The sequence below is a fragment of the Thermobia domestica genome, chromosome 4, assembly GCF_964235325.1.
Source record: "Thermobia domestica chromosome 4, izTheDome1.hap1.1, whole genome shotgun sequence".
Taxonomy (NCBI): domain Eukaryota; kingdom Metazoa; phylum Arthropoda; class Insecta; order Zygentoma; family Lepismatidae; genus Thermobia; species Thermobia domestica.
In genome coordinates, this window is record NC_137457.1 from 299,547,116 (window position 1) to 299,573,213 (window position 26,098).

The 26,098-nt window shown below is 34.7% G+C and overlaps 1 protein-coding gene across 1 annotated transcript in view; it reads left to right on the plus strand.

Annotated features, from left to right (window-relative positions):
- Positions 1 to 26,098, plus strand: part of LOC145684240 (fatty acyl-CoA hydrolase precursor, medium chain-like) — a 220,757-nt gene that overhangs the window by 140,630 nt on the left and 54,029 nt on the right. Inside the window, exon 3 of the mRNA XM_081756346.1 lies at positions 16,655 to 16,805. Coding sequence (XP_081612472.1) covers positions 16,655 to 16,805 — 151 coding nt within the window. The remainder of the gene's footprint in view (positions 1 to 16,654; positions 16,806 to 26,098) is intronic.

Genomic DNA, 26,098 nt, shown 5'->3' on the forward strand with positions numbered 1-26,098 from the left:
AGAATCTTAATCATATGGTAGTCACATGGTTTTTGTACATACTAACTCTATATTAAGCAAGGTAATGAGTGAGAAAAAATAAATATTGGCTTTGTAAAAATGAAATGAAATACGAAATATCTTGTTAGGGATGCAGAAAGAGAATCCAATGCAGTGTGAACGCGCTCTTTTTGCGTGGAGGAAGAGGGACTATACCCGGAGTGAATTCCCCCTCACAACTTTTCAATTACTGAATGCCGTCTTTTGCAGTGAGAGATTTTGGTTTTATCCCGTCTTTTTTGGCACTAGGATTTCAATGTAAATGTATGCAGCAATACTAGTAGAGGGGATCCCTCACTGAAAGACTGGGACTTCATACCCCAGAAATGATGTGGTACCGCACCACTTAAGTAAATATTTGCTCTGTCACTGAAAGACTTGGGTTTATATTCCTTATTTAATCCAATAGTTTTACTTATACGCGTTTGATTTTCAATACTTTGATAGAATATTAAGACCAACAGAATATACAAACATGTGCTATAATTTATTACACATTGAAAACATATATACTATACTCACCTGAGAAATATACGGAACTTTGTCGCACACGCGTCAGCACTGCGGGACTTTCAACGCACAACTAATCTTTAATTATGACTTTTACCGATAGGTGTCACTACTAGTTCTATTAAAATAGTATTAAATCGCTATTGCTAATGTACTGGTTCTGATTTTTTTTCCTGGAAACATATTGGTAGTAGTAGTATAAAAAGTATAAGGAATCCGCAGACATAGTGTTTGTTCAGTTGGCATGACCTAGAATTGAACTACAGACCCCCTAAACATATAAAGTGAACACCTTACCACTTTTTAAATAAATAAATAATTTGTATAAATGCCGTTTTATAACATCAAAATTTTGATTGTTATGTTGTTGAAGTGGATTCATATAAGTTTTTTTTATCGGGATTGAGATATAGGATTTTACAAGTGCAAGAGTTTTTGCGGATGAATTAGATTTATCTTTTATACGATGAAAAAAAGATTGATTTGATTTTATATTTCCGATCTCTAAACATTTTAACCTGTGAGATCAGACAATTTTCAGCGTGCACACTATTCGGGAAAAGAGGGAAATTAGGTATCATGCATGACATTTGTTGGTGTAAATGAGAAAATCATTATTATTATTATTTTGACTAAATGCCCCGCCGGTAATTGGACCAGAACCGTTTGCTTTGAATACGTTTTCGGGTACGTCCGCGTCGCGACACCTTTATACCGGGAATCGGGCCCGGGGCCCGCTCACACTGAACGCAAAAGCGAAAGCAAGTACGCTACGCGGAACCACCCGCATTAAAGCCAAAACGCGTTAGCGACTACGCTGTGAGGGAACACTACTTCCCCTACCGGGAATTGAACCCGGTGGTGCTCGCACTGAATGCAAGAGTGTTAGCGAGTACGCTGTGAGGGGAACACTAGTTCCCCTACCGGGAATTGAACCCGAGGGTGCTTGCACCGAATGCAAGAGCGTTAACGATTATATTGTGAGGGAACACCAAATTTGATCTTAAGTTATCGGTACGTTTAGCTTTGGGTCTTACACAACACAGATAGTTTGCTTGTACAGATTTATTGAGAATTCGAAAATGTATAAAGTACTTTGCCAGAATCCTACATAGCTCTTGCAAACTAAAGATAGTTTTTATAGGCTAAAAGAAACTGATTTTCGTACGTGGATAGAATAACAGAATTTTTATTTCTATTAAGTATAATTTGCACTATTTCGGTGAAATTATGTTGTACTAATAATTTTTATTTTTTATTATTTTGCAGAAGAAATGGAGTCCCAACACCAACCAACAACATCATCACTGAATTTGTGGGAATGCCGAAGAAAATTAAGAACATTTCTTCTAAAAAGAATTAAACCAGCCCCATGCAGCGCACCCATGACGTGCATTGAATATTGTACACAAAAAAATACGTGAGAGAGGGGAGAGAAAATCATATTATTTATCATCAGCATGCCCTCTAAATATTGAAAAACAAAGATGGCACACATGCTCGAACTGCGTAAATAATGTAATATTAGAACATTATGAATCAGAAAAACAAAAAGAGTCAAGTGTAAAGGAGATTTTGGGGATTAAGTGGGATTTGGAGGGGAGGGTGTGTAAAGTGTGGGGGCAAAAACTAGAAGAAGAACTGATGGAAGAGGAAGTGAAGGAAGTGGAGGAAGAAGGGGGTGAAGTAATTGTTGGCATGTAAATATTTGTATATATGTGTATATATATTTGTAAATAAATCCTGTGTTCTTGCTGGATGGGTGCTGGGAAATTTGTGTTTTCTTTCCTCTGAATTTTTAAAACCTTTCTAACTTTTTAACAGTGCTGAGGTATTTTGATAATAGTCTCAATAACTAATGTGCAAACATATAAGGTTTCTTCTGTTATATATACTTGAAATTAATGCAGGTTCTATTTTGATGAATGGTTGAATTTTGAGTTTATTTTTTTTTCACCAAGAAGTCTCTATTTTTCAGCAAGAAGTCTCTTTTTTTTTTCTAAATTCTTAGAACATTCCTTGTAAGAATTAATCTGATGTCACTTGACCTGTCTTCGGGAATCGAACCCTCGATGCGTGATATTAGAAAATGTTTTCGTACAAATAAAAATATGAAATGTCCAACGCTGATGTACTATTCAGTTAGCCAAGACGATCATACTAACCACTTGGCCATGAAACAATTTTAGTTGGTACAGTAGAAAACAAACTGTTCAGGGAACTATACTGTACAAACCTTGAAGATTTCAAAACAATTGAAAAGAGAGAAAGAAAATTGAAGTAGTATTTTCTTATTGGTAATTGCTTATTTTATTTTTTTTCACCAGTAATATTTCTCTTTGTCTTGTGGTAAACTAATCAAAGTTTAAACTTGGATAGGCTAAAGGAGATAGTAATTATGAGAAATGAATGATTTAATGTTGTTTCGTCTTGAAAAAACTCCAAGAGAGTTCACTACAAGTCTAACTGTTGGTACTACCACTGACCCACGGCTGTCTTATATTGAAATTTGAAATCAGATTCTTTACTAGTTAAATAAATAAATAATTACTGGTCTCTCTTCGCTATGTATTGAAATGATTTCCCCTTGACTGTGTATTAAAATGAAATGTGACACCTCACAATTATTTTGTCTAGGATAAAGCAATTGGTAAAATGAAGAAACTCTGAGGGGAACGCTTGGAAAAGTTACAGACCCAATATGTTCAGCCATAATTTTAGTTGGTCAACCCGGGATCTCAACCATCTAAGGTGAAGTTTGGTTCAACAATTAGTTTGAAAATATGTATTCGTGAAGATAGTACAGTAAGCATGTTGTATGTCAAGTCTCATTCTAACATTTAATTGGTGTAAACCTCCCCTGCTTTTGAATTTGTGAGCGTAATGTGAAAACAATCTTATTTTATTTGACATCACATTTGCGTGGTAGGATTAAGGAAAACTTCACGTAAGATAGTCATGATTTGTATGAATTTGTTTGGAGTTCGCCATCATCAAAGCTATTTTCTTTGTAGTCCTTAGACAGTAAACTGATAGACTTTGAAGTTCTTTTAAACATTCTACTTGGGAATCGAATCCTCTTATTACTTATTTCTTATTCTTTTGAGTATTTCTTTTATTGGATTATCTGCTTTGCGGTATGTATTTTGACTTACCAATTACAATTTTTTAAGAGTTCAAGCTCTGCTTTTGTGTTATTTCGTTTTTATTAAAACTCAGCTTTTGAATTCGTGTTATTTAATTTACATTGGATTATTTGCTTTTGCAAATTCAGAACACTCTTTGAGTGTGAACGTTAAAAAATAGTTGTTAAATGTTTCGAAACACTAAAGTCTATGAACATATTAAGAGCTACTTGTGAAATAAATGGAAAATGATATTAGAAAACTATAAGTACGAATAAAGTTTAGTTGTCAAAGACATGTACGCTATCCGCTTAACCATACAAACTTTTGTTTCATCTCGTCTCATATCATAGGCAAGCTAGAACAAAGAGAAAAACTATTCTTATTACTTTTAGTGTGAAATCGATACATTGATCATTTAGTGTAATCTCCTTTCCTTATGCTCTGTAAGCTAAGAGAAATGAATAATGCTGACAATCAAAACAAAACAAAATGTACATTTAGAGGAAGAGAGAGATGAATAGAGAAAGGTATAGAGATGGAGGGAGAGAAGTTCAGAGAGAGAAGTACAGAGGGAGGTCCAGAGAGGAAGGGGGAGAGAGAGGTCCAGAGATGGAGAGAAAGGTGCAGATAGGGAGATAGGGAGAGAGAGAGAAGTTCAGAGAGAGAAGTACAGAGGGAGGTCCAGAGAGGAAGGGGGAGAGAGAGGTCCAGAGATGTAGAGAAAGGTGCAGATAGGGAGATAGGGAGAGAGAGAGAAGTTCAGAGGGAGGTCCAGAGAGGAAGGGGGAGAGAGAGGTCCAGAGATGGAGAGAAAGGTGCAGATAGGGAGATAGGGAGAGAGAAGTTCAGAGAGAGAAGTACAGAGGGAGGTCCAGAGAGGAAGGGGGAGAGAGAGGTCCAGAGATGGAGAGAAAGGTGCAGATAGGGAGATAAGGAGAGAGAGAGAAGTTCAGAGAGAGAAGTACAGAGGGAGGTCCAGAGAGGAAGGGGGAGAGAGAGGTCCAGAGATGGAGAGAAAGGTGCAGATAGGGAGATAAGGAGAGAGAGAGGAAGAGAAAGAGGATGAACACTACAAGAAGTTTGTATTCAATAATCTTCATGGTTTTGCGAAATATGTTCCTATCTTTCTTCCCAACATTACGATCTTCAGAGTGAACTGAATTTCTCATAAGCAATACGAAGCTAGAACTAACCTAATGATGGATTTGTCAACAATTTCATAGTTCTCACTGTAATTTTTCGTATTATTTTAGAGTGCATATGCGTAGCAGACTCCTTGTTAAGTAAGCACTTCAAAATTAGACCTGATATATAGCTGAAGCTATTAAATACCAATAAGTTGAATAGGCTCAAGTCAGAAAGTATACTTGAACTGAAATCTTTATTTCTAGTGGGTATGAAGAACACCTCTTAAGACATGTGTGTGAATAAATGAAGGAAAACATGGGTGATGGGAATCGAATCACAAACTACCACATCAGAGATGTGTACCCTATTACATATAAAGCTATTTGATTGTACAACAGATAAATAGGCGATATACTACACTTTATCCGTAAAATAAATTCCAATTTCATGAAACGTGAGAAGGAAAGGGTGCAGAGGCCGATGTTGGAAACTTTTATAATTTGCTCAGTTTACTTTAAATATTATTAGGAATTAGATTTTTTTTCTTTCTTTGTTTGAGCTTATCAGTATTTAAGGACATGTTAGCTATGAAGGTCTCAGTATCTATTTATCTATAAAAAAGTGTACTGCGCTGTGATCAATATCGTCACTCGGAGATTTATCAACTGAATATGAGAATTTGTATAAGTTTGTAGCAAAATAGCTGATTTGGACAGCGAGTACATCTGCAACATATATTCGCAACCTACACTAAACAATGCTGACAAACATTCTCGTTCTCCTTAAACAATGAAATAAATGAAATCTTTGAGTATTACGTACCACATTTATGTCGGTTAGGCTAAAGGAAATGAATAAAACTATGAGGGAAAACGGGGAAAATTCCCAAGAAAAGTTACGAACACAATATTGTTCGGCACAAAGTTCACTTCTCAGATCCTTAAACAATTTATTACTCCCATTTGATCTTTCCTATGACCAATATTATTTTAGATATTGTTTGTTGTACTTATCTGCCCACATACTTTTCTGCATTAGTAGAGCAACTACCCACATCCGGTTGACAACTCTGATGAATTTTACGCTGGAACCAAGTCAAAAGCAATACCGAATGCAAATAGAAATGGGGAGTAAACCGCTAAGGCTTCAATGGGTAATAGGATAGGACGACTGTGGACAAAGTAGGAAACTCAGCATGAGAGAGAGACTGGTCAAAAGTAAGAAAATGATAATTAGATACAGCTTAAGAAAATTAGATACAGCTTAAGATAATCAATATTGGAAAATAACAAGAGCAAAGGACTACTTAAGAATCGGAAAATCTAGTAGACATTGTTAAAATCTTCCCTTTAACTTTTAAAGGGATTATTTATGGATCAAATCAAACTGTCACATTGCGTTGGAATCCAATAGTCTAATTAAAACAAACACATGCAAAGGATCTATTGGTGTTCAGGTATCGTGATTTCTAATTATTAATTTAAATGTTAGTATATAGAAATTCAAGCAAGCGCGGGTAAACGGGATGGGTGACTTTGTCAGTTATAAGAAAACTGTTGCAAAGATGTGATATTCAAGCAAGCGCGGGTAAATGGCATGGGTGACTTTATCTGTTTTAAAAAACTGTTGCAAAGATGAAATATTCAAGTTAATTTGAATATAAGAATCACTTCATAATCATAAAAGAATAGCAGTTAAAACTAATGGGTGTGGAAACTATGAGTTTCAGGTCTACTTTAAACTTGTTCAAACCTGTTTTCATTGGTTAATCCAGATAATACAATACATCCTACGGCGAAACGTATAAATACCAGAGTTAACAAAGGTACATATAATAATCTTGTGCCGTTGTAGTCGATGAAAAAGATTTCTTCTCCGTATGGTGGGCAGTGAAAATATTTGTGCCTAGTGTTTTAGAAATACATAAAAACAATATTTTCAAACTGTTGAAAATTTGAACTGAAAAATGTCTAATGCTGAAAACGTATGGTTTTGTTTCTGCGATAACATTCGCATAACCACGCAGTGCTTAATAAATGCGTTTCAAGTGTGGGAATCTAAAAGAAGAAGTATGCTTCTTTGCAGTGGATGTGCACGCGGATTAAAAGACGCAATAAACCATGACTGTATTCTGTTAGATAAAAATATATTGAAAACAAAAGTACTAAGCATTGTTATGGATATTGACATACAAGATGAAATTTGGTATGAGTTTCAAAAGATGCACGGCAATACTTTTAATAAATTAGAACAGTTTTTTCATATATATGATGATGCCATTCATAATGATACATTTCTTAATCAACTGATAGAAATATTCTTGCAGAAAGATTTTAAGAAATTCTTAATTTGGAATAAAAACCATAGTGATAGTGATAGTGTTTGTGATTGAAAAATATGAAGAAATATAAAGAAATAATAGACGTATGGATGAAAATGTTACTCCTCTGTAGACGTATTACACATACAAAGTGTAAAAAAAAAAGGATTTGGTATGACTTGATTTCTTCTGTGAGCGTAAAACTGATAACAAATGAATCTAACTGCTGTAATTCTCTAAGAAAGTTGACAATAGTTACTGCATAGTTCGGTATAGTGGAATAATTTTAAAGATATGTTTTGATAATGATGAAAAGAATGTGGTAAATGCTGCAAAGAACTGATTAACACCAATACAAATGAAAACTATGTACAAGTCAATTTAAAATAATGAAAGATACGCTTCTGCTAGAATTATTTGGGAAATAAGTAATAGTAAGATATTCACTATAATACATGTAAGATCCTACAAACAATAACCACAAAAACATTGGGTTACAAACGTTTATGTATGTTAGTTATCAATTGGTTCTCATACAAGGTGTAAATTTTGTTTGCCATCTTTAATTCACGGGTATATTATACTCTTAACTCATTTGTTCTTCTCATAAATAATAATTATCTGGTGTTCAGAGGCTAGTTTGTTTTCGAACTTCTTCGCATCTGCATTAGTACAACCATGTTAATGGTCAATACTAACATTGGGATCAATGCACAAATCCTTAGTCTGTTTTAATACTAGCTCAGGATAATTCTTTAGTTTGTACATGTAGTTACAACGTTGATCAGTCTTACCCATTTCAAGGATGACAATATACATTGTTTCTCCAATGGGATGGAACACTTTTTCCGAAGCGCTGCATAATCTTCTTATTTGACCGAACCACGGGTTCAACCTTTTCCCTTGCATGGATCTCCCTTCTTTCCAAAAATGTTCATTAGTATTTAAAACATTTTCAACTATATGGAACGATATATCGGGATTCAATTCCTTTTTAGGATGTCATGTCATGTACATCGTTTGTTTAATTTTGACGCGAACTTTCAATAGTAATACCGATAAAAATATCATCATCATTGACGTCATTTAGTGTATGTTCTTGTACAAATTCGAATAATGAACGAACATATGTTTGCGGTTCTTCGATACCACTAGTGTGCATACATTCAATGGTAACTTCCTTTCCACGCAGACCAAAATAAGGATATTGCATAGTTTTACTATTAACAATGCGAAAGTATTCCCGACTGCCTGTACCATACAATGTAGAACATATACTATGTTCTGGTGCAAAACTCGTGCTAACCTCCCGAAAAACACCCATTAACTAGTCGGAATCATCGGTAGTTAAGCCAGTAGTCTTCCCTACAGACACAAATTCACTAATTTTTTCACACGTAGCTTTCAACATATTATCTTGACGAAAGAAGCCTACACAGTACAGATCAATAATATCTTTTGCGGACTTGCAACTTTTCAACACAATAGTCGGTACACAGCCAAAATGCAGGAATGCTGCCTGCAGTAAGTTTACATATGTTTACCCTCAGACCCGTAGCATAGCGTTGCGTTAACACCAAGTAAAACAAAATCTTTTGTTTTGCAATAAGTGTGATCGTTATGTCCATTTTCCGTGCAATGAAGTGTAGATTGTTTCATGCATGGGTTCATCCTAATGTTATCTTCCATTAATTCTATTCCTTCATATACATGATACTCTTTCATGTATTTTTCTTTGTCTCCTTTGATTTGACATGAGGTAAAAATCTTAAAGCTTCCTGATATATTTAAATGACTAAGCTCAGAACCAACAGTTCAAATTCCCATACTTCAATCATTTGCAGAATTTTATATCCAGTCTTTAACGCTTTATGAAGTACTGGGGTACAATATGTATCTGTTAAGACATGTTGAGTGTCACAATGTGTGCATTCAATGATACCTTCTTCCTTACATGTGCAACATAAGCCAAACATAAGTTAACCGTTACACGTATATGTCCACTGTTACATGCATATTTCTTTACTTTGTGTATATGTTCTGTATCATGAAACATTACAAGTGGATATAGTACTGTAACATTCAAATACTGAATTGTCATCCATTAAATCTGTATGAATAAAATCATACTTTCTCACACTATATTTTCATAAGATCATGTATATAATTAATGTTATTCTTAAGTTAATATTCAATCAAAATAAAAGTGGAGTTAGTCTGACGTATCAAATTAAATATTTTTTGATATTTAAAATACACAGAATCTAATTCAATACGTAAACAAATATTGTAATGGGGAAAAACTTTTAAAATATTCATACTTATTTTCTGCGCATTTGTTTCGCGCATCCCCTACCTTTGCACTATAAATCCTGCGCATGCGTGTACTTGTACTAACACAAATAAAGTGGATGATACGTTGTTAAGATGTATAGTCAAAAGGTAGATGTTTCAGCAGTTGCAAAGCGAAAAATAAATAAAGACCTGCATAATGTTAAACAATTAAGAACATATTCTTCTTTTCATAATAAGAAAAGGAAAGGTGAAATTGAAACCAATCTTTCCTTATCGCAAAGTAAACATGTAAAGTACATTTCACCACGTGAAAAACGTTTTGAACTTGAAAAACAAAAGAAAATTATTGTTGTACATCCAAATGATCCTGACATTCCTGAAGAAGACGCTGAAAAATATAGGATTATTTATCCAACACAAGAAATTAGCATAGACGATACTGTGTATAGACGAAATTTCAGATACCCAAATGAAATACCGTTTGAAGAGGAAGTAGTAGTGGTAGATCAAAATACAATTTCTAAGGACATTCTGATATTCAATGATGTGAAGTGTGGTTGTACTCCTAATGAAGTAAATGAAGTTTGTGTAAAACAGTTACTAGAAAAATATAAACTTTCTGAACCATTACTTTGTGAAAGTTGTGCAATTCGTAGTGAGAAAGAAACTGAGCATAAATGTGTAAGTGAAAGTGATGAAGAATTAAATACTACTGTGTGGAATTTCCTAATTAAGAAATCAACACGCGAAGAAATATTAAAACAATATCTAAAAATTCATGTGAAATATATAGACGTAAACATTATTCCGCATCTTATAAACAAATTTAACTATACATATCAGGAGATTACATTCAATGATTATCACATTTCTGATTTAAGAGAAACATATCTTGAACACGATAAAAATGTGTATCAACAATCCATACTGTGAATACCAATGTCGTTTCCTAAATACATACAATTATTGCGAATATCGGTGTTCTTCTTTTTCTATAGATGAACAGTGTTTGTTATTATGTATTGACCGTTGGAAACCACAGCGAGAACTTTTGTGTTACGGGTGTTTTCAAAATCGCGCAAATTTAAATGAACATGAGTGTATTACTTTAGACTATGATATGTTATGCTATAATGCATGGCGTAGAATGGTAAGCACACAAAGTTTTGATGACTTATATAAAGATTTTGCAACAGTACATTGTGATACTGAAATTGATGATTGGACATTTACATATACATTATATAACATTTTGTTAAACAAAGATAACATTCAGTTAATTACAGAGTTATTCTTACAAAAAGATTAAATTATAATATGCACAAAAAGTAATAATGGAAAATAAAAACTTTTCTGCTAATCAATTACAAAATAATAATAATAACAATGTGTATAAATTAACAAAAAGAAGTGATAAAAGACTTTCAGCAAAAAATTGGCCAATATGTAATTGTACATATACTAATATAAATATAGATTGTATTAAACAATATATCAAGGAATGTTAAAATCACAAATGTATCTGTATGTAAACTATGTATATCTATATCTTATTGTAATTTGTAAATAAAATTTTATCACTGTATATTACTTGTTTTCATTTATATTATTTCCTTAGATGTATGATTTTAAAACTTTCTTTTGTGTAAATGCGTTTTACATTATCGTACTTAAAATTATTTCATGCAACTAAAAACTTTAACATGTGCATATGAAACTTTAACATATGCATATAACAAAAATCCGTATGTTATGATCCACGTGCCTAAAATTTGTTTGTACACTTTTATATTGCATGCATGTGAAAAACTTCACATTTTCATTTTGACAAGTTGTATTTTCATTTTGACAAGTTGCATTTTTATTTTGACAAGTTGCATTTTAGTTTTGACAACTTGCATTTTCATTTTGACAAGTTGCATTTTTAATTTTGAAATTACATTTTCATTTTGACAAGTTGCATTTTAGTTTTGACAACTTGCATTTTCATTTTGACAAGTTGCATTTTTAATTTTGAAATTACATTTTCATTTTTCACAAGTTGCATTTTATTTTGACAACTTGCATTTTCATTTTGACAACTTGCATTTTCATTTTGACAAGTTACATTTTTATTTTGACAAGTTGCATTTTAGTTTTGACAACTTGCATTTTCATTTTGACAAGTTGCATTTTAGTTTTGACAACTTGCATTTTTATTTTGACAAGTTGCATTTTTATTTTGACAAGTTGCATTTTAGTTTTGACAACTTGCATTTTTATTTTGACAAGTTGCATTTTAGTTTTGACAAGTTGCATTTTAGTTTTGACAACTTGCATTTTCATTTTGACAAGTTGCATTTTTAATTTTGAAATTACATTTTCATTTTTTGACAAGTTACATTTTATTTTGACAACTTGCATTTTCATTTTGACAACTTGCATTTTCATTTTGACAAGTTGCATTTTAGTTTTCGTAAGTTACATTTTTTAATTTTAATTTTGTTCAATCACTTCATATTTTTACGGATCGTATGTTATACATACTCTGAACAAATTTATTTGTGAACGTTTTAAAATTGGTGTTAATTATTTGTTTTTGAAAAACACTTTTCGACATTTATACCACATGTATGTGAAAAACTTTTTGCATGTTATGATTTGCGTTTGTAAAACAATTTCTGCATGTTATGATGCTTGTATGAAAAACACTTTCTGCATGTTATGATTCGCGTTTGTAAAAACACTTTCTGCATGTTGTGATTCACTTTGTAAAAACATTTTCTGCATGTTATGATTCGCGTTTGTAAAAACATTTTCTGCATGTTGTGATTCACTTTGTAAAAAACATTTTCTGCATGTTATGATTCGCGTTTGTAAAAACATTTTCTGCATGTTGTGATTCACTTTGTAAAAAAACATTTTCTGCATGTTATGATTCGCGTTTGTAAAAACATTTTCTGCATGTTATGATTCGCATTTGTAAAACACTTTCTGCATGTTATGAATCGCGTTTGTAAAATTAGTTTCTGCATTTTTATATTACATGTATGTATGTAAAAAGTTGTTGCATTTTGTAAGGTAAGTATATAAATCATACTATAATATTACTTCATAGTATGCATATTTAAATTCATTATTAGATCAGTTTCTGTTTTTATATGTATTCTTTTTTCCCATTGCAAAGTCGGTGTTAATTTTTTTTTGTTGTTGTTGTATTATTTAATATATCGTAATTATTTAATCGAACACTTTGTGTGAACGTATTAAGAATGCGATGAACAATCTTCTTATTTCGTTTTACTTACCGTAATACTCTTACATCAACATAGTTATGTAGTGTTAAATAATTACTATGTAAAATACTAAGGGCAGTTAAGTGTGAACTTAGAAAATCCTTTCTCATTGCAAAGTCAGTGTTAATTTTTTTATTGTAAATATATTAAAAAGTTTCTGTGGAACTCTGAACAATCTATGATTGTGAATATAATAAAAATTCTTGCAGAAACTCTGCTTACTTTTCTTAACACAATACTCATAAAGTGTAATTCATCAAATATTTGTTGCACAAATTCGTTCTTATTTATTTATGTGGATCTTTCGTTACATAAACTCTTCTTATTCAGGGTATGTTTTGTTTGTTACACAAACTTTGAGGATCTATGTTTCAAATCGCAAACTTGTAAAATACTCACCAAACTTTTAAATACTTCAAAGTATTAGTAAAATCAAGAAAAATATAAAACACTCATCAAATACCAATTTTAAACAATAGAGACCATAAATGAGTTTCACCTTGTAAAATGTCAATGATAGCTTTTATTTAGGAAAGTTTCTTTTATTAAATAAAAATCAAGAAATGAAATTCGTATATATTTATTTGGAGATAAAGATATATACAAGCAAACAAGTATAGAAAATAATATACATGTACAAACACACACACACACACAGAAATAATATATACAGATTATATTACATACAAAAAAGAAATCACTTTGTCGCGTTTCTATCTTTTTCTAATAAAATGTTCACTAGTCCTTCAATATAATTTGGGTTCTTTAATAAGTTGTCATAGGTTTCATGAAATAAATGTTCACTTCTTTTGTTAGCAGAATGCGATTTCACATAATTTGAATACACATTGTCTCTCACATTTTTGCTTGCCATAATTTTCCATGCTTCTGCTTCGAGAGTTAATATATTCACAAGAAGGCACCTGTGCCCGAACTGGTTGAAAAAATTTAGGGTACAACCAGGGCATAGTAAAACTGTATCTGGTTCCCACTTTAAAATACTATCTTTAACACAGGTTTCACTTACAAAGTCACTATTACACTCGCACTGGTACTGCACACGCAAATCCAATGGAACCTTTTGGGGTGAAGATGGATAGTCCAACGGTGAAACACTTGGTGATGGCGTGCTGGGTTTGCACTCTTCTATCTCGTTGAATAACTTACAAATTTCTTCCTCCTCTTCCTCATTAAATAAATCAGGAGATGTTGATCTTCCTTCTTCTGCAAGTGTCCACTTTATCGTTGGAACTTGAAACTTTTGCTCCGGTGTTCCTGGTACTGGTACTGGTGAAGTTGTTCTTGATCCAACTGGCGAAGTTGGAATTAATATTGGCTCTTCTCTTAAATCAATGATTTCTTCCTCTATAATGACATCTGGAGAAGCCGGTGAGCAAGTTTCTTCCTCTATAATGACATCTGGAGAAGCCGGTGAGCTAGTTTCTTCCTCTATAATGACATCTGGAGAAGCCGGTGAAAAATAGCAAGTTTCTTCATCAATAAACAAGTCCGGAGATTCTCTATGCAATTTAAACTTTTTGTTGGGAGATTCAACATAGTCAAATGTAGAATCCCAATCTACTTCGTTGCAAAGTTGAATTTCTCGCTGTACTATACTGGTAGACGAATCCATGATGATACTATGTCAGTCTTCTCATCATACCCGGTATATAAGGAAAACTTATGTCGACGTCACATCACGTGGTACTTTAAAACACGCCCCCCTTACATCATTTAAAATATTTTCAAATGTACTTTCCCAATTCTCTATACAACTTTCAATAGGTATAAGGGACGGAAAAACATGCTTACATTGCGTTTATGTGCTCATGTATCATTTATTGATCAAACATTCTTTTGAAACAACATCATCAATATTATTTACATTGTGCCACGATCATTCACATCTTTCAACTGTATTCCATCCTGTACTAATCACTTAAAATGTTATCTACGTACAAAGAAAAGTGTCAACACAATTCATACTGCAAAACTTCTTTTGTGTTTTCATTCGGTATCATATCAATGTGACAATCTTCTATTGTATTCAATGCCGCTTCATGTTTCAACAGGATCAACAGTTCTTTTGTATTTCCGTTCACTATCGCGTCATGTACCACCATTCGTGGTACCAAACTTCTTTTGTATTCTTCGTCAACAATGTTTTATTTTCATTTCCTATACAATTAAAGTTGTTTTTTATTACTCTGTCGGTATTCTGCAATGTTTATCTACCGCAACCTTAATCTTCTTTGTATTCACCATCGACATTGTTTTGTGTTCACCTAACGCGGTACCAAACTTCTTTTTTTTATTACGCTGTCGGCACTCTGTGATGTTTACCTGCCACGACCTCAATCTTCTTTGTATTCACCGTCAACATTATCTTGTGTTCAACTACCCTGACGCCAAACTTGTTTTCTATTACCAATTAGCAAAGGGGCATGATTCAACATGTTTACCTCCCACAACCTCAATCTTCTTTGTATTCACCGTCAACATTATCTTGTGTTCAGCTACCCTGGCGCGAAACTTGTTTTTATTACCAATTAGCAAAGGGGCATAATTCAACATGTTTACCTCCCACAACCTCAATCTTCTTTGTATTCTTCGCCGACAACGTCTTGTGTTCACCTACCCTGGCGCCAAATTTGTTTTTATTACTCTGTCGGCACTCTGTGATGTGTACTAAACATGTCGTCGGTTTTCCTTTGTATTTGTCTTCATGTTTTAACACGCACCTGTTACCCAACAACGCCATCTTTCCCTCTTGCCCAACCAGTTTCCAAAAGCGCGCGAAAAGTTCAGTTCATGTCTTAAGTTCACCAGCGAAAGACGTACGAGAACCACGGTCTGTATATGTACCAGCAATGCTTATCGTACCGAAGTATACATATTCTATACACGAAATTTCTAGTATGCTCACCGAGTATGCTATGCATACGATCCGTCAAATTAAGAAGTCCCGCATGAATAAAGTTTATTCCCTCCACCATTTTAATATGAATGCAAATGGTCAAATTAATTAATATATAATCACAATCAAATTTAACAACAAGCGTTTCTAGTATGCTCACATATTGTTCGAACATAATATTTTTATAATAAGCTTCTAATGAAGCGATCCAATAAATAAGGAGCTTGCAGTGCAAGCAATCCGTAAAATAAGATGTTCCAATTAATTTATTAGTAGAATTAATTAATATAATCACAATCAGAGATTGTTCTATGGAGTATGCTTTAGCATATGATTCAATAAATAAGGAGTTTGCACAGCAAACGATCCAATAAATAAGCAGAGTATGCTTTAGCAAACGATCCAATACAAATTGTTCCAATTAATTTATTAGGAAAATACAAATAAAAAATGAGCTTCTAATGAAGCGATCCAATAAAAAAAAAGTTTGCAGGGCAAGCGAACCAGTACAAATTGCTCCGACTAATTTATTAAGAAAATACAAATAAAAGAATAATTAATTTGATCATAGCATAGCTGATAGGAACAACCCTATCAAAATCATGTCCTTCAACCTCTTTTCTAGAAACTACTCCATCCCTCCTAACACCCAACTTTTTCCAGGAACCCGTCTAACCACCTAACAAACAGGGTAATAAAACAACCTCCCCCTAAAACCTCCCCAAGGCCGACACGGCCATATTGACATCAAATCTACACAGTCATAAAAGCAATAAAAGCAATTAAGAGGGCAATAAAATCTATTCAAGTGTAGAAGTCGCTCCATCTCTACTTAGCGATACCTATTGGATTTAAAGGTGAAGATGCAATGTTAGTCTAACAACTGATTCCGAAAACCTGAAAAATATTAATAACTGGTTCGGGCAAACCGATGCGAACCGGTTGCATTACACTACTGAATTGTAGTAATGATAAATATGTGCATTATATGAATGTTATACTAATATCGTTGCTAAATGAAGCAGTCTTTTGTTTGTTTCAGAGAAACCATACCGAGGATAAGCTTCTACCGGTCCTTGTGTTTATTCACGGAGGATCTTTCTACATGAATGGAGGAAGACTTTATCCAGGAGAGAAGCTGGCTACACTGAACGTCGTCGTGATCACCTTCAACTACCGCTTGGGACCATTTGGCAAGTTCTGTAAATACGTAATACTTTATCAACATTCTAAAGGCTCTATGATTTAATATATATAGAGAACACGTAGCAGTGTGGTCAGGTGTTTTGCAATTTCGTTGTAAACCAAGCAGTATTAGAGTAACAGCATAAATTTTATGTGAGAAATATTAGGTCGTATACACACGATCATATTTTCGCTCAGATAGTCTATCAAAGGTAGTATTGCCCACGCGACGAGAAATTTATCATTTCGTCTCAACTGTAGTTTTGGAAATGAGACGAGAAGTATATTGTTTCGTCTCTTATTAATATGTTAATGAACAGGATGGATGATTTGTTAACAGATTTATTTAATAAACAATAAATAATGTCACTTCTTGCAATTTGCTATTACATGGCACTGTATTGGAATATTTTTATTCTATTAGAGTAATGTGTGCCGTTAGCTTGTGCAGATATATTTAAACAACAAACACAATAGTTAATGGGGGCATATATGAAATTTAAAACCCAAATATACCAAGTTAAATGATTTTAAATTAAAATTATAAGTTTGAATGATCGGTAGTATCAATGAGTAGTTAGCCTGTTGTTGGAAAACCTCCAACAATCTGACATAGCCAAAGTTATCATAACAATGAATGGTAAAGGAAAAGAAAAGGACAACTTACTGACCAGGAGAGTGTGCTGCCATTGTAGTAGAATTTTTGAAGAGCCTTTCAAGATTTGGTAGTCGAATCTCCCACTTGTTGTCAAAAGAGAGGCTTTTTATATTGTTGTGGCAGGACACTTTCCCTTTCACCAAAAGTTGTTTACAATGTTTCGTAAGGCTGATGAAATACCGTGCTTCGAAAGAATATTGCTATTGCCTTTTTTATGTTTAAAAGTGAATTTTAAAAGTTTTAATTATACTCAAATAATATTCTGAATTTTATATTAAACAACACAATATTTTTAATAATAAGACAAGACGAGAACATGACATTTTTCGTCTTAGTTTCGAGACGAGGTGAGACATCTTATGAGTCTCGTAGGTAATACACTGACACTATTTCTTCCAAATCTTCAGGGCCGGCTCTACCATATATGTAACACGTGCATTTGCATGGAGCGGCAAGTTTTGAGAGATATTTCTTGATGGAAACAGACTTCATGGCGATAGTAGTTAAATTTTCTAAGCTGACCTAGTTGAATACTACATTCATAAATCATGTTTAGGTATCATTAGTTTGTCACATGGGCAAATGGTCAAACAAATCCCCGCATGAATTGCTTGATTGTTGTCAAATACTAGGACTTAATTATCGAACAGTAGCGAACACCTGTTCCATTTATTTAGTTATCACAATTTTGATATGAAAACTAGTCTTGTCTTTGTCACAAACAAGTTCTTTATCATCGAAGGTGGAAACAAGTTTTTTAAATATAATTTTCTAACGCATGTAGAAGGAAAATCAAGAAATGAAGATAAAAGAGCCAGTTGCACTGGAATTGTAAAATAAAATGTTGAGATTGAAGCTGGATATTGCATTCTATAAAAGGGATTAGTATCTTTCCTCTGCTTTATCTTTCAGTAACATAATAGATCAGGGGCGGATCCAGGGGGGCGATCGCGGCAATCGCCCCCCCCCCAGAAGAGGAAAACTTTCTTATTTTATATATATAAATAAAACCCATTCCAAAGTTTGATGCCCTTAAAAGTAGCAGTATGACAACCCACCGCCCCCCCCCTCAGAAGTCGGTCCTGGATCCGCCCCTGTAATAGATTATTATTTAAAGAAAAGAAAACGGACACAACGAAATTGTATTTGTAGTATTTAAGCCTTCTCAATTCGAGTGCTCTTTCCCTCCGCTTCGTTGTTTATGATGAGTTAGTATAGGCTACTTAAAATCATGATTTTCAAGATTTGTTCTTTTTGGAGATCAGGGGAGGGGGCGGCAAATAATGCAACTGCACGGGGCAGCAAATTGCCTAAGGCCGGCCCTGTATTGTATGGTCACCGGAGACGAAACATGGGAGTCCTGCGTCACCGCGCCATACAGCCCCGACCTCGCGCCCATTGACTTCCTCCACCTGTTCCCCCACCTGAAGCGATTTCTTGCCGGGCTACATTTCAACACTAAGACTATGACTATTCGAGAATGCGTTTTCGATGCGTTAACCCCCGCAGTGATGGGACCTAGGTGGCTACTCAGTAACTTTACTTGCGCCAGTGTTATAAATCATACTGTGAGCCATTCAGGGTTTCCAGATCTTACTACTAGGGATATGCATGAGTCGAGCCAAAGGTAATTTTCTCGAGTCGAGTTCTGAGCCGAGTCACTGTTTTTGAGATCAAGTTTCGAGTCGAGCCGAGTTTGATAAATGGTTCGCTCGTTCAGCTCGTTTTAGCTTGTTTTGAAATCATGGTCTGATTAGACTGGAAAGCGAAAGGTATGAGAAATGTAAGCAGTAATGTGGAATACTTTTGGTGTTGCTCACGAGAGGGGACACTGCATAGATTTTTATAACGAGACAGCCTCAAATACCGCGAGCACCAATATAATAGTATATACTGTAGTTCTTACCACCAAGGCTGAGACCTACACGGTCGATGTTTTGAGTCCAAGCAGAAACCAACCCAGATAAGTCATGTTAACCGGCTCGACTCGGTTCAACTGAGTGAACAGCTCGAGCCGGCTCGGCTGGGATGAGTCATCGGCTCGGCTCAATTTAGCCGATGGCTTCAGCTGGTTCGGTTGGGATGAGTCTTCAACTTGACTCAACTGAGCCGATAGCTCGAGCCAGCTCGATAGGTGATCCACCAACTCAGTTTGACTCGGCTCAGGTGAGCTTTCGGCTCGAGAAGACTCGGTTGAAACGAGTCCATCGGCTCAGCTCGAGTCGGCTCAACTTAGCCAATGGCTCCAGTGGGCTTGGTTAGGGTAAACCATGAACTCGGATCGGTTTCACTGAGGTGAGCCACCGGCTCAAGCCGACTCGATTGGGATGAGCCATCGGCTCGAGCCGGCTCGGTTGGGTGAGGTGTTGACTCGGATCACTTCTCGTTTCGGCTCGATAGTGAATGAGCTGCCACTTAACCCGAGCCGAGCAGTTTTGAAATTGTTTGGCCGGCGCCCTATAACTTATTTTACAAATTTTACAAGAGTTGGAGGAAATTTTTCGAGCCGAGTTCTCGAGTCGAGCTAAAATATGTATGTTTCGAGTCGAGTCGAGTTTCGAAGAAAACTCGTTACCACACCATCCACATCCTTATTCTCATTCATGCGAATCACGAGAAATAAGCCTATTGTGTTACATAGATTTTTCTGTGACTAGCTAATTTTTCAAAATTTCCTTGTATTTTTGTGAATTTTCTTTTGTTATACACGCACATACTTGATAATAGCATAGTTCCAATACTCTGCACAAAGCATCTTCCAAGCAATTGTTTCTTTCTAATATCCCCTTGCCTAGGAACACATCTTTCCTTTTCTTTTCCCATTCCTGTAGACATTTTTTACTGATTCCGAAACAGCAGGCGGTCTGTTGTTCCGAAACGCACCAAATACGCTCAAGCCGACGTATTCTGCTCGTTTTCATTGCTTTCGCGTTTGTAGCGTATTGTGATTAGCCATCCACATTTAAATACGTGGTCAGCGTATTCAAAGCTTACGCATTTCAGCCATAAAAACGCGTTGCGAACGCATAGACAAGCCATGCACTAAGACCTGAGTTGCAGACAGTTGTGACCAAGGATCCTTGGTTGTGACAAACTGGGTCCAGTCTTTGACGGCAGAATTCTTCGCCACGCACATACAGAAGCTTGTAACGCGTTACGACAAACGCCTCAATAAGTATGGTGCATATGCTGAACAAGAATTTTCGGAATGATCCAAACAATGGATTAAAAGATTGCGATCTTGACGAAGAATTTTCGGAATGATAAAAAAAAAAAAGCATCAAAAGATTGCAAACTTGGCCAATAATTAGTTTTTGAATCATGGACCACAACATTTTCGAACGGCCCCTAAATCGAGTTTTCATACTTTTTTACTATATAAGCACATCATACTGAGTTAAGCGATAGTTTGGGTTTGACTACACTATATGCAGTTCTTGAGATATGAGACATACAATAAAATTTTTTGATCAGGGACCACAAAATTTTTTAACAGCCGCTAAATCGAGTTTTCATATTTTTACGGAATAAGCACGTCATACTGAGTAAATTGTTAGTTTTGGTTTGGCTACACTATATGTAGTTCTAAAACTATAGAGCGTACAAGAATACGGCATGTTTGATTAAATGAAATATATTGAATTTTGTGGATCAGGGGCCACAAAATTTTTGAACGGCTCTTAAATCGAGTTTTCATATTTTTTTTACGGAATAAGCACATCACACTGAGTAAATCGTTAGTTTTGGTTTGGCTACACTATATGTAGTTCTCGAGATATAAGGCCTAGAAGAAAATTTTTGCCTGAAATACATTGGATCTTTTGATCCAAAAATAGGTTATTTATCACGAAATTCACAATAATAAAATCATTTTCTCATGTTCGTCTTTCATTTGAGAATCAATGGGAATTTACTTTCTGAATGGACCTCGTAGTAGAGATTAAAGGTATTTTATAGGTGTTATATGAATTATTGAGTTATGAAAAAAATAGTGCAAATTGTAGTGAACTCGCTTAAATAAATAAATTTTAGAAGCTTGCAACAATATTTTAAATAATGTTCGATATGAAGTGTGACGATTGTTTTAAACATTCTTACTGAAACGGAACAGACAATACCAGTAATCAAACAAACATAAAAGTGATCACTCATCCTTGCAAGCAGTCCATTAGGAACGAAAGCTACAAAATATACAATAAGTAATGTTACTGGTAGCTTTTCTTCCTTACAGTAAAAGGAAACCAGTTTATCTTCCGTGTTCCCAGCGAAATAAAACATTTCCAAATTTATTGTTCCATTTTTCTCCGCTCTCTTGCATTTGATAAATTTCTTCTCATGTCAGCAGCAGAATTGCGCTCTTATTGCAAGACTCACAACAGAGATCCGTTCCTTTTTCTTCTCTTTTCTTTTTTGACATTTAAAAAAAAAGTTTCCTTTTTATTTGCTGCTAAAACAAATGGTTTTTAAAGCACACATCTGCTTTCCACAACAACGGTCACGGAAAACTTAAGCTGGTCAACTTTAAATTTTTGTACTGAATTACTGTTTCTCTATTAGATGGCAGCACAATGTACCGCTCTGCTTCCATCTATTAGTCTCAAGTGAAAGTATCCAGGCATTAGCTCTGTAAACCAACTGGCGATCCGTGTGCGATATATTGTCATTCTAACAAAGTTAAATTTAGCTTAATTTATATGCAGTTGTGTCACCGGTTCGCCTGAACATGTTAATTACGAAGATAAAATCCGCGCCCCCTTAAGAGGACTTCATACCTCCACAAAAACGCGCAGAACAGACCTTCCGCTTTGAACATTTTTCTCAGTTACGACTAAAGATAGAACTATGGAGTCTTTTTTATATTCTTCACAAAACATGTCGGCACAAATCCTTCAGAACAAAAATTTTAAAATTTTCATCCTTAATGAGTAAATTTGGTATAAAAATGGGGAATAAACGTCATTTTCGCATGCAATTATCTCCAGAACCCCACATGCTAATAAAAATCCGTTTTGAAGGAATTGTGCATTGATCCTTGCACTTGACACTCGCACTATAACTTGTAAAGTCAGTTTTGATATATCGATACTGTACGTGGAAAACGAAACCCTTGTAACAGCGTAAAGTTTCTCTGCACTGTAGCGACATCTTGTGCTTAAAGTTCGACAGGGCCTAAGCCCCACCCACAGTAGAATTCGGAGGGATACAATAAAGTAGTTCGCGAGGGAAGATCCCATGCGACGTCTGCTGGCAAGGAAAAGCAGCATTATTGTGTGTATTGTGTGACAGGTGTAATATTTTTTGACGTGTGCATTTCAAGAGTTTACTGAAGTCCCCAGCATGAAGCCAAGGAAAAAAGTAGGGATGTATCTACATGAGCGCAGAAGCAAGGCCAAAATAAGAAAGATTTTTGCTTATACATTTGCTTTTTGCTCATTGCAACAGAGATTCTACTCAAAGATTTTTGCCCTACACCAACTCTACTAGCAATTTGTCGTTGTGTATATCTTCCTTCCGCCAGAAGCGTTTTGATAACTTCCACTTTACGTGGAGAAAGATCTCTGGTTTTCACATTATGCAGCGATTACAGGACTTCACAGACTAAAATTTTAATACACAAAACACGTCACGATCACTTTAAACTGGCCCATTCGAACTGTTGAACGCTTTGAATGTTGTGACTGCTTACGACTGCAACCACAACACTTCAGACTGTAACTTGTTGATAGAAACCACAATCGCTGTATTAGAGACCTGCACGGGCCGGGCTCGGACTCTGTTATTTCTTTGGGCCGGGCCGGGCTGGGGCCGATTATTGCATTTCTTTAATAGTTATTGACTTTCGTTAAACAATAATTAGAATAAAGGCAAACGCTGAAGAAGTGTGCCCGTGAAAAATGTTACAAAAATAAAACTTTTAAAATTTATCGGGCCCGGGCCGAAAAATTCGGTTCGTGCAGGTCTCTGCGCTGTATACAACTGAAACACCACTTTCAGAACTTTCTCCTCCACTAATGTCATCTGCTGTTCAACGGTGATATCATCACTTCAACTGTACAGTAAACAAATGAAGGATCCTCTATTGGTGGTTTAACCCTTAACTCACATGTTTTAGAACTCCTAAATTAGGGCTGCAACATCAGCTTTGCATTTTACGGGCGTGAGTCTAATAATTTGAACACGTCTGTACACATTTGATTGATTAATGACAGTAGGAAATTACTTTTGCAGTAGTGGTTGATACTATTTGTTAAATAATTATCTACCATTAATATAAATAATGGAAAATATATTAAACTCTTTATTGTAACTTCTTGCGTTTATATATTTTTCAAAATTTTTGGGTGGGTCCGTCCCTACCCGGCCTACCCGCTAAAGCCGCCACTGATTGTAACACCCTGTACATGTAAATATACTGTAGATTTATGAAACGAAATGTGGAGAAAGATAGGAACACTTGAAATGTATTAATATTGTATTGCATAATGAAAGTTTCCTGTATATGAATTTCAAGAGTATATATATATTGTGTGTGTGTGTTCCCGTGTATGTGTTTATTTCATTGTTCACGTACTAATTCAGGTGTTTTTATTATTGTAGTAGAATAGCATATTTTGCGGTTTGTTAGAATTGTCTCCTTTCTAAGTGATTTGTTCTTAGGAAGTTATAATTTGTAATAATATGTGTTACAAGACCTATGCGACAATTTTCGGAAGATTATTCCGGACACGAAAGAAAGACTTTTTGAACATTAGTGCAACTAGTTTCGGAGCTGCAAGATGCCGAATGCGTAGGAAATTGAATTTCAAGGGAATATAATTTTAAAACTACTCAATGTAGAGAGTGCGGCTTCCTAAATTACTGTCGAAGTCATATCTTTTCTATTTACAAATGTTTGTTTCAAAATTATGTATTGTGTCCGGAATAACCTCCCGAAGTTTGTCGCATACGTTTTGGAACACCCTGTACATGTACATATAGCTTTATTAAGTTTTTTAAAGTATTATGGAGCTTACAAAACGAAATGTGAGGAAAGATAGGAACACTTTAAACTTATTAATATTGTATTACATAGTGAACGTTTCCTACGAATTTTAAAAACGTATGTTTTTTTTTTTTTTTTCCTTTTTCACCTAATGATTCAAATGTTTTTGTTGTTTAGTGTAATATATTTTGCCTCTTGGAACTCGCATTTCTATTGCATTTGTACTTGACGTAAGCTAAATTAGTAATAATACACAGAGTGTTACAAGATCTATACGGCAAATTTTGGGAGGTTATTCCTCTCTCACATACAAAAAGTTCTTTTGAACTTTTGTTTAGTCACATTGACACCCGTTTAGTGACACGTTGAAAGGATTGTCACTCCGTTTGACATTTCAGTTTTGTAAACTTGACATTCCAGAAGGGTGAAATTTGACGTCATTCTGGAGTTTTCTGCAATCTGTTATTTTTTTTGGTAGCTAAGCATACCTTTCCTTTTCTTTCCTCCCCCCTCCTTTTTTTTTTTTTTTGAATTTTCTGTCATTTGTACTTCAAGGAAACCAAATTAATAATAACACTATTATGTACTGTATATATGGAACTATTACTTACACAAGTAAAATAAATCAGTATATTCTGTACCCCGAATTATTATTAAATATTTAAAATTTGACGAATTCTGTTATTACTTTTATTCCAGATATGGAGATAATTGGTTAAAATCTTGTACCTAGAATAGTACCTTAGGTACTTTGATTAGTCAGTACATGTACAGTACCTATCTTGGGTAGTACTTTGGCTATCTATTACCTGATACCTGTTACCGATACAAATTTGAGTCAGTGCCTTGTACCTGTACTAAGTTATAAGAAATCGTGCCTAACCCAATAGTGATTATCTTCTGCAGATATTTCTGCGTCTGGGTTCTTCGGCGATTACACAACCCGCGAAAGTGGAGGTGGAAAGAATATAAAAGAAGAGAGCCCTCTCGTGGCTAAGCGGTTAGGGTACGCGCCTTTGGCGTGGGAGACCCGGGTTCGATTCCCGGCGGGAGCTCATGTGGTTCGGATTCCACGTTAATCAGTAGGTCCACGTCTCATATAGCCTCGCTGCTGAACGGGACGCTAAATTAAAATCAAATCAAAAATATAAAAGAAGAGATCCGTGTCCCCCAAATGATTCCCTGGATCCAACAAATGACCGACTTCTAAAACATTATCCTAAGATTACTTCGCTTCAGTTATTAAAAAATAACAAAGTGTACATATAATTAATAATTTACGGAAGTTGCAGCTTCTTTAACCCAAATGAAAAAAAAACTTGTGCTTCAATTATATCCAAATTTAAAGGAAAAGGTTTAGATAATGGAACTATATTATTGCATACCATTTATAATTTTTCGAGTGTGTAATTCTTCTTTAGATTTGTGTCAACATAAACTGCATAATAAACATATGGACTTTGAAAAATACTTTTTTTGACAACAGATTACACAATTTATTTGACTTATTGACAGTTTGAAGACAAACGTTTTAACAAGGTACTATAAATACTGCCATAAAACAATGGTACTAAACTGCTTTATAAGTACTTTATATTTTTATATGCTATAACTAGTGTTTTAAAAAACATATTTTTTGTTGGATGGAAAATTTGATGAAA